General features: G+C 33.6%; 1 protein-coding gene across 1 annotated transcript; it reads left to right on the top strand.

Annotated features, from left to right (window-relative positions):
* The first annotated feature begins 6,709 nt into the window (after positions 1–6,709).
* On the top strand, positions 6,710–9,456 carry LOC110101443 (chlorophyll a-b binding protein, chloroplastic). Its single transcript, XM_020829353.2, has 5 exons — positions 6,710–6,867; positions 6,951–7,130; positions 8,017–8,054; positions 8,522–9,036; positions 9,130–9,456. The coding sequence occupies exons 1-5, from the start codon at positions 6,809–6,811 to the stop codon at positions 9,145–9,147; spliced, it is 810 nt and encodes a 269-aa protein (XP_020685012.1). The 5' UTR covers positions 6,710–6,808; the 3' UTR covers positions 9,148–9,456.
* The last annotated feature ends 660 nt before the right edge of the window (positions 9,457–10,116 follow it).

The raw sequence follows: 10,116 nt of genomic DNA, 5'->3' as shown, positions 1-10,116 counted from the left end.
TATGCGATAAATAAAATGTAAGGAGATAAAAAAATTTAGTTTCAAAGACTAATTTAAAAGATGAAAAAGATTTTAAATCAAAAGTAGACTAACCTCTTTTAGGAAATAGAGATTGAGAATCAAAAACATGAGTTTCCTTCCTTTGACTGTTTTAGAGAAGTCAATCACAACTTACCAAAGGTTTTAAGATAAAACAGGAAGTATATTTTTCATTTCGAGAAAAGTGAATGTTGTTGATCAGAAAAAAAAGTTCACAAAATAAGAAAAAAAATTAAAGAATAAATAAAGACAAAAACACAAAATAAAATTGAAAAAAAATACAACAAAAAAAAAACTAAAAATAAACACAATACCAACACACAAACAAAGCTTTTAACCATTATCTTTCTCTTGGTCTGATGCTTCAGAAACCAAGTCTGTCCAAAAGATTTTTGCTTTTCATTATTTCCCCAATTTAAAATTTGCTTCACTTTACCCTTTTCTTTCGAAGGAAAAATTCTTAAATTAGGGCACTAATTTTTCATATGTCCAGGCTTCCTACATCGAAAGCAAATAACATCAGAAGAAATATTAACATCCTTATCACTTTTACCTTTATTCCTCTTTTGTTGATGCTTATACATTGGTGAGCTTTTCGATTTGCTTAACAAGTCATTGCATTCGTCATCAACTAAGCTATCTTTTTTTGTATCTTCATCTTTTAGAACAATCATTTCACCTGCATCCATAAGTCTTTGACCCAAACTTTGCTCGTAGGCAATGAGTTAGCCAATCAAATTATCAATAGAATATTTATTTAAATATTTTGATTCACAAATAGCAACTACTTTAGCGTCAAACTTATCCAGTAGACAATGAAGAATTTTGTTAACTTTTTCAAAATTTGAAAATTCTTTTCCTAAAGCATACAATGATGTTACAATTTGAATAAATCTAGTATACATGCCTAAGATCGTCTCATAAGGTTTCATGAAAAATAGTTCATAATTATGCATTAACATATTCAACTTGGATTACTTGATTTCACTTGTGCCTTCGTATATGATGTATAGTTTATCCCAAATTTCCTTACCAGTTGTGTACGTGGATTTCTTCATAAAATCACTAGAATTTAAAGCACATAAAAAGTAATTTATTGATTTTGCATTCAATTGAGCATTGAGTTGTTCTTCGATATTCTATTGATTAAAATAAATATCAGTTTTAATTCCATTTATAACACGTGATGGTAATGAATAACCAGTTAAAATCATATGCCACATGCAAAAATCAATTGATTGCAAGAAAGTAGATATGCGAGTTTTCCAAAAATCAAATGAGATATTTTCAAATAAATGAGGTCTGGTGATTGAATATCCTTCCGCAATATTATCATTCTCAAAGTTAGCCATGGATCAATAATTTAAAAGTTTTTAAAAACTTATTTTATGAAACTCGCTCTTATACCACTTGAAAGTTCGTTAGAAAGTTAGGCCCCTTATGAACTGACCCAAGGCTAATAAAGAGATAGGTGAATTGGAAAAGAAAAATCTTTAAATCTAAACACAAACCAAAACTAATAACACCATAATAAAACCAAAATTACCATAAAGAATCAATAATGTGGAAATTAAATGCAGAAGTAATAAAGGAAAGAACACCGGATTTATAGTGGTTCGGTCAAATCTTTACCTACGTCCAGTCCTTGGAGGCACCCTCCAAGTATCGCACTAAACTAAGTGTCTCTCCTGTAGCCCCCACAGCTAGGCGGAGAAGCCCTTATAAAATAACTTCCACCTTCCCTGGTGCGGCGGAGTCGTTGGGTCCTTTGACACCAAAGAGATCTTCTTCTTTGGTGAACCCCTCGAGACAAGCCTTGAATCCGATGATATTCAGGTGCAAGCTTACCGGAGCAACCGTGTGGAACCCCCTCCACACTCCCTTGAGTCGCCTCTCACAGGATCTTCTCCCTCTCTCAAACTCCGCCCTTTCTTCACTCCCATTCAAGCTCTCTCTTTAAGTTTCCCCCAAAAGAACGAAGCTACAATGGCTGCCAAAGACACTTATCAAGTGTCATGTCATAGCTTAAATAAAATATCTCAAAACGAGCTCATTAATGCAAGTTGCCGACTATGTCATCCAGGACGATATAAATACCGTCCTGTACGATCAGTGCAAAATAAGCCCAATCAACCGAGAAAATTTGAGACGATCAGAAGAAATTTATTCATATCGTCAAGGACGATAATATATCGTCCTAGACGATCAAAACAAATCATGGAAAATCGTCCTGAACATCACCCTGAAAAAGAGCTGTCCGATGTCCAATCGTCCAGCGTATCGTCCCGGACGATCCTGCGATCGTTCAGAATGATTTGATCATCCAATCAAGTCATAATTGATTTTCTTAAATGCCAGATTAATTTTAGGCAAAATTATCCTGGATCGTCCTGGACGATATTTTATAGTCCTGGACAATGTCCAAAAATAAATAATTCTAAAATAGATCTCGCGGCAGATTCTTTCTGTTTTGAGCCTATCGTCCTGGTCGATACAAAAATCATCCAAGATGATGTTTTTGCATAATGACGGCTACTTTAATGAGAATGCCCTAATCAGGGTTTCTGCTTTTGAACCGATTGTCTACGACGATATAAATATCGTCCTGGACGATGTTACCAAAAATAGTAAACTTTAGGGAATAGTCAGAGAATCTTCCAAGTTACAAAGCATCAGGAGCCACACCAAATACAATAGGCACCCTCTAAGTATTGCACTAAACTAAGTGTCTCTCCTTTAGCCCCCACAGTTAGGCGAAGAAGCCCTTATAAAATCACTTACACCTTCCCCGGTGCGGCGGAGTCACCGGGTCCTTTGACACCAAAGAGATATTCTTCTTTGGTGAACTTCCCTCAAGAAAAGCCTTGAATCCGATGGTATTTAGGTGAGAGCTTGCCGGAGAAACCGTGTGAAATCCCCTCCACACTCCTTGAGTCCCCCCCTCACAGGATCTTCTCCCTCTCTTAAACTCCACCCTTTCCTCACTCCCTTTCAAAGCTCTCTCTTTAAGTTTCCCCCAAAAGAACGAAGCTATAATGGCTTCCAAAAAAACTTACCAAGTGTCATGTCATAACTTAAATAGAAGATCTCAGAACGAGCTCATTAATGTAAGTTGCCAACTTTATCGTCCTGTACGATCAGTGCAAAATAAGCCCAATCAGCAAGGACGATTTGAGACGATAAAAAAAAAATTGTTCATATCGTCCTGGATGATCAGAATAAATCATGGAAAATCATCCTGAATATCGCCCTGAAAAAGAGCTGTCCGATGTCCAATCGTCTAACGTATCATCCCGGACGATCCTGCGATCATCCAGGATGATTTGATCATCCAATCAAGTTATAATTGCTTTCCTTAAATGCCAGATTAATTTTAGAAAAAATTGTCTTGAATCATCCTGGACGATATTTTATAGTCCTGGATGATCCCCTGGACGATGTCCAAAAATAAGTAATTCCTAAAAAGATCTGACTGCAGATTCTTTCTATTTTGAGCCTATCATCCTGGTCGATAAAAAATCATCCAGGATAATATTTTTCTATAATGACGGCTGCTTTAATGAGGATGCCCTAATCAAGGTTTCTGCTATTGAATCGATCGTCCAGGATGATATAAATATTATCCCGGACGATGTTACCAAAAATAGTAAAATTTAAGGAACATTCAGAGAATCTTCCAAGTTACAAAGCTTTAGGAGCCACACCACATACAATAGACTCAAGAAAGGAACAGGGTTACAAGTTGACTCAGACCTAGTCTACCCAATCTTGAGCTGGTTCTAAATTACAGTCAGATCTTGTGGACCTACAATGTTAGTAAATAAGGTAGTCATAAAGAAATAAGACTATTTGCAATAAGAGTTTTTGCTATCATCAAAATTATAATCCATGAAAATAGATCCGCAATAATCTCCCCCTTTTTTATGAAGGCAAACATTGCAATTATGAATTTGCAAAAATGAAAACATTTTCTCCTAATCTCCTCTTCACTAGAATAAAACTTTAAAAAAAGGGGAGATAAAAAAAAAATTTATTGCTTTTAATTTTTTGAAAGAAAAAGGATATAAATTCAACAGTACGTTCTCCCCCTTTGAAATTATCAAAAAGAGAAGATGCATAAACAATTAAGAAAACAAAATGATTCCTGATCAAGTAAACAAAATAAATATTCTTAAAATGAGAAAGTTACCTCTTGGTTTTAATAAAAAATTTAGTCAAATTGTATTGACAATGCATAGCCCAGAAATGTTAGAAATTTAGAATTTAATAATCCAAACTCAAGTTCTTTTAAAAAGGTTGAAAAACTTTTTAATTCAATATCTAAATCAAGAGATAAATTAGATAAAGAAATGGTCTTTTTTCAAAATTATTTCCATAAAATATATCTAATAGAAGATCAATGCACGAATTATTGAATTATAAATCAAGATTTTCAAACTAAAGTATCGAAAGTATCAAGAGTTTTCTTAAGCTTTAAAAAGTACAATAATGGTAAGCATTAAATATGGGCTCATTTTATGCCTCTTGACAATTGGTTGGCACAATGCGTATCTTTTGATTTTTGATACACTTTGTGTATTCCTTTTTCTTCAATTTGGCGTCTTTGTGCATCTTTTATTTTTGGCATCATTGGCCAATTTTTTTTTTTTAATATGCTATCTTTTTAAAATTTTAAAAACAAGCTAGTTTTAATTTTTTTTTCAATTTTTTTTAATGTTTCAGATCAAAAAATAATTTGCTAGAAATAGTTTTCCAGCGGATTTTCCATAATGCAGTGTTAGTTTGTAGTTCAAGAAAGTTAATGCTAATAATGTAGATTTATCTAAAAAAACACTAAATCCCAAATAAGTGGTAATATCAATTAATTTTGTCCACATTTTTTAATTTGATAAATATTATTAGAAGCTTATGCAAGAGAAGAGAAATACTACGAAAAAAAAGTAAAATCATTGAACAACTAAAAAATAGCGAAGCATTAAAAGGTAGAGACTCAAATCAGAAAGTAGCTCTTCAATGTGTTATAGAAAAATGTTTGGGTTTGCATTATGGATTGCTAATCAATTTAATACTTTTGTTTAGTTCTATCATTGAACTTCTTGAGATAACAATCCAAGATGGTTCAAGTAGTGAGACAAAAGGTGAAGCATATGCCTTCTTGATTATGTACAATTCTGAATTTGTTTTCGATTTGCATATGAGGAAGTCTATATTGAGAGTCACAACAGAGCTATATCACATGTGTTATAAAAAAGAGGATCAAGAGATTATAAATGACATAAATTTGGTAAAAATGTCAAAGTAAAGATTCCAAATTATGAGAAATGATGGTTGAGATATTTTGCTCAAAGATTTTTGTTATTTTGTGAGGCAAATAATATAGTTATTCTAAATATGGATGATATTTTGTAAAGCGAGGAAGATCAAGGCGGGAAGCTAAAGCAATCACTAATAGACATCATTAATAAGTTGAATTGTTTTGCACTGCAATAGATATGCAATTCTAAGAACTCAACAACATATTTAATGAAATAAATATAGAGCTACTTATGTGTGTAGCATGTTTGAATCTATGTGACTCACTTTTAGCTTTTAATAAGAGATGGTTGAAAAGCCTGGTCAAGTTTTATCTGTTAGATTTTTTAAATATAGCTCTCATCATATTAAATAACGAACTTGATAATTTTATTATTGATATGAGATCTAGTGTCGCATTTATGAATTTAAAAAGACTTGGAAACTCGTTCAAAAACTGGTAGGGACTAAAAAGAATGAAATTTATTCTTTGGTATTCCTATTTATAAAACTTGCTCTAATTTGGCAATTGCTACAACGACAGTCGAACGGGCATTCTCAACTATAAAGATTATAAAGAATCGTTTATATAATCGTATGAGAGACTCTTGGATGGATGACTATCTGATTACATATATTGAAAAAAAAATCTTTAATATTATTGATAATAAAAGGATTATTTAATGATTTCAAAATATGAAGACTCGAAGAGATAGATTGTAGTTAACATGCATTAAAAAATGAAAATAAAATATTCTCCGTTGTAAGTTTTTTTTAACCTATATTAATTTATCATTTTAATAATGTTGTGTTTGAAAAAAATTTTAAACCGTCAATATCAGTCCCAAGCCTGCATGAAAATGATTAAAGAATTTTTTTTTAATCAATGATTTGAATTCATCATAGAAAAATCCTGGCACGACCTCTGATAAGGAGTCATCATTCAAAATATATTAGTATAATAAGATTAAAAAAAATTAAAATATTTTTTAATTTAAGATATATTCATAATAAAATATGATTTATTTTGTTCTACCATAAAGCAACGCAAACTTATAGTTTGCCTTAAGATAAATGAATTATATTATCTTTTCTTAACAAAATAGTTTATTGTTTTGAGGAAATGCCTTTCCGTCCTATGCAAAATGGTTTTTTACATTGTGCTTCTAGATAGAATATTTTTGCCTTCACGTCATACTCCTAGCATATAATTGTCATTTTAACAATGTCGTCGGGCAGCATTGCAAAGTAACAAACGATTTTTCGTAAAGAGAAGATCCAACGAGAGCCACACAACCATTGGGGTGACCCCATGGACATAGCTATGCATGATTCGTAGCCACACGATGGATTATCCAGTCCACGTGCCAGGGCATCTGCAAGCCACAAGCCTGCACTCCTATCTTCCTCAGATAAGCCCCCTCCCTTGACTTATACTCACCACCATCCCCTCTTTTGCTTCCAAGCTCAGTTGAATATGGCCTCCGTGTGTGCTCCCTCCTCCGCTGTCGCCGCTGTAGCCATCTCTTCAGCAAAGTAAGTTCATAAAAGCTTCCTTTTTTATAAGCAAAATAAAGCTTAAAATAGGAATGAGTTGCTTTGGTTTGATGGTTTTCTAGTGCTCAGAAGAGTGGGAACGGGCTCAGTGCAACAAAAGCATCTTTCCTGGTTGGAAGGAGACTGAGGCAAAGTAAGGCGGTGGCCGCCGCCCCACGGCCATCTTTCTCAGTGTCAGCCGAGGCAATTGAGAGGCCGCTTTGGTTCCCAGGAAGCACTCCACCTCCTTGGCTTGATGGAAGGTAAATCTTAAAATTTATCCTCTTGATTAAGTAACGAAAAAACATAAAATTCTAACTCTACCTCCTGATTGTATTATCAAAACTAAAATTCTAAATATATCTTACTGTTATATGATTTTGTTATCCAGGTTAAATTAATAAAAATTGTCTAGAATTTGATTCAAACATATCGATAATTATGTCCTGATTCAATTAAAAAAAATATATCACTTCTATTCATTTGTAAAACAAAATGTTCATTTATTTTTTTTGTACCTGTATTTATGCATCCACAAACTGCAGAATCTGCAATTCTATACTTCAAAAATTTTCACCTGCAATGTCTAACTTTTGTAAAGAATGTTAATAAATAAAACTAGAAAAGGGTTCACAATATTACAGTGAGAAAAATTTATGTGATATGAAGCCAATGATTTCACGATTGCTTAATTTGAACGTTATAGAAAGATATGTTTAAGATGTTGGTAACTAGGGGAAACATTATTTCTAGTTCTTAGCTTTAGCTCGAGCGTTCATGCCCAATGTTATTCTCATGTTGAACAAAAACCTTCCTTATCAATAGCTAGATTAGCTATTGGGAATTTTAGTTATTTTGCCGTAATTACTGTTCATGTAACCTAATAAATCTAGATAATATAACATACTTGATTTAGATTTAAATAATAATAATAATAATAAATACTTGATTTAGATTTTAAAAAAAGCAAAACATTAATTTTATGGAATTGCATTTGAATATTTAAATTTCTTACTCAAGGATTAATAATTTTATTCTGTTTTCCAACCAAACAGCCTATGATCAGAACTGTTATCAATCGATCTCTCTGCTTTTTATTTCTTTTAATATTTGACAATTCGTTGAAATCATCAAATTCCATGGATGCAGCCTTCCAGGTGACTTTGGGTTCGATCCACTTGGCCTCGGTAAGTACCTGAATCCATCAATTTATTCATCCCATATTAAGTTATATCCTTGAAATTTCAAGTTGAGATGACTATCACTTCTAAAAACTTGAGCATTTCATTTATTGAGCCTAATATTGATCTTATTATTTTCAGCATTTTAAAAAGGTAGTATTATAGTCAATGATTTAACTATAGATCAAATGACTCGTGGGTATTTTAGTACTTTTGATAAAGAAAGGATGACTTTCACAATTATTTGATATTATTATTGAGTGTTCATTTGATTGTGATATTAAAAACGTCTAAATTGTTAAAGCTTATGAGGATATGGCATTCTGTAAAAAAAATAAAAAATTATTGATGGGCGGCCTATTCCATGCATTTAAATTTTTGTTTAGAAAAGCCTAATTCATCGGACCCAACCTTCGTTCTTTGATTTCATTCTCCCAAACAAACATTGAATTGTTTAAGCTGTCTTGATGCAGGGTCGGACCCGGAGAGCTTAAGATGGAATGTGCAGTCAGAGCTGGTGCACTGTCGATGGGCGATGCTAGGCGCCGCTGGCATCTTCATTCCCGAGTTTCTTACTAAGTTAGGCATCCTTAACACACCATCTTGGTACTCGGCCGGCGAGCTGGACTACTTCACCGACACCACTACCCTCTTCATCATCGAACTTATTCTTATTGGCTGGGCCGAAGGCCGTCGTTGGGCTGACATCATTAAGCCCGGCTGCGTCAACACGGACCCCATTTTCCCCAACAACAAGCTCACCGGCACTGATGTGGGTTATCCGGGCGGGCTCTGGTTTGACCCACTGGGCTGGGGCAGCGGTTCGCCTGAGAAAGTCAAAGAACTGAGGACCAAAGAGATAAAAAACGGACGTCTCGCTATGCTTGCTGTTATTGGCGCGTGGTTCCAACACATCTACACCGGCACCGGTCCAATTGACAATCTCTTCGCTCACCTCGCCGACCCAGGCCACGCAACCATCTTCGCTGTAAGTATTTACTAATGCCAATTACTTTAGAAGATTAATTATCTTTTCCTTTTTAGTTTATGTTAATTAATATTTGCGGTGGATATGAATTAGGCTTTCACTCCAAAATGAGGAGGATATGGAAAGGAAGGTTGGCTTTGGGGCTCATACGAACTCATGCTTGAAAGATGTTTTATTGCTGGGATTTTAGCTTTTTGAGTCTGTTTACCGCACTGCTAGTAGTTTTTAATTTGAAAGATGATTTGTTGCTGGGATTTTAGCTTTTTTGAGTCTGTTTACTGGACTGCTAGTAGTTTTTAATTTGTCAAGTAGTTTTAAAGTAACTTGAGGGATAATTTACTGTGTACAAATTATTTCTATGTGCTGTGAAACATTCAGTGTTTGGGTACTTGATATAAAGCCGTAAGAAAATTACCTCAATATTTGGGTGCCAGCTATTGCTTTTACGTATTTTTTTTGAAATAAGATTGCACTAAAGAAAAATTTCGGGTTACTGGCAGAATTTCATCTGTCAGTATAAGCGAGAGAGATATATATATATATATTAGTATAAGCGCTATATTCCACCAGTATTTATGACCAAAAAAATGAGGCATCATATTGCTATATTAAGTCGGAATTCTACTGGTAAGCCCGCTGCAGGAGAAAAGGTTTCCTGCGTGGTTTTTATCTTCGAGGGAAGTTTCGCTGGAAATATATCGGAAAAGCCAATTTTTCGGAGGAATTTGACTATTTTCGACAGATTTGGGCCATCGGTAAGTGTGATTTTCCTCTAGTGATTTTTGAAAAATAATACAATGTCACATTAAAGAATATTTTAAGATATAGATGTTTGCATTAAAAAACAATTTAAACATGGATGAAGTTATTTTTTAAGTGTTAATTTGAATATCGTTTAGCTCTAATTTGTGCATGATAACCACCATATAATTATTTATTTTTCTAATTTTAAGAATGTTGCTTCTTCCTGAGTTTTTTAAAGGGAATGATTTATGACTCGAGAAAGACAATTTTCTCATTTAACAAGTAGGTCATAGGTCTTATTTTGCACTCTTCTTGATTTTAGTCCTTGGCTTATAA

The sequence above is a fragment of the Dendrobium catenatum genome, unplaced genomic scaffold (genome assembly GCF_001605985.2).
Source record: "Dendrobium catenatum unplaced genomic scaffold, ASM160598v2 fragScaff_scaffold_950, whole genome shotgun sequence".
Taxonomy (NCBI): Eukaryota; Viridiplantae; Streptophyta; class Magnoliopsida; order Asparagales; family Orchidaceae; genus Dendrobium; species Dendrobium catenatum.
Note: the sequence above shows the minus strand (reverse complement) of the source record. Positions and strands in the feature narration are given on the sequence as shown.

Excerpts from the sequence above, each read along its gene's own strand:
- LOC110101443 (XM_020829353.2), top strand. The coding sequence starts at position 6,809 with ATGGCCTCCGTGTGTGCTCCCTCCTCCGCTGTCGCCGCTGTAGCCATC. Across the intron at positions 6,868-6,950 it reads GTAGCCATCTCTTCAGCAAA|TGCTCAGAAGAGTGGGAACG; the intron begins GTAAGTTCATAA and ends ATGGTTTTCTAG. Across the intron at positions 8,055-8,521 it reads GTTCGATCCACTTGGCCTCG|GGTCGGACCCGGAGAGCTTA; the intron begins GTAAGTACCTGA and ends GTCTTGATGCAG.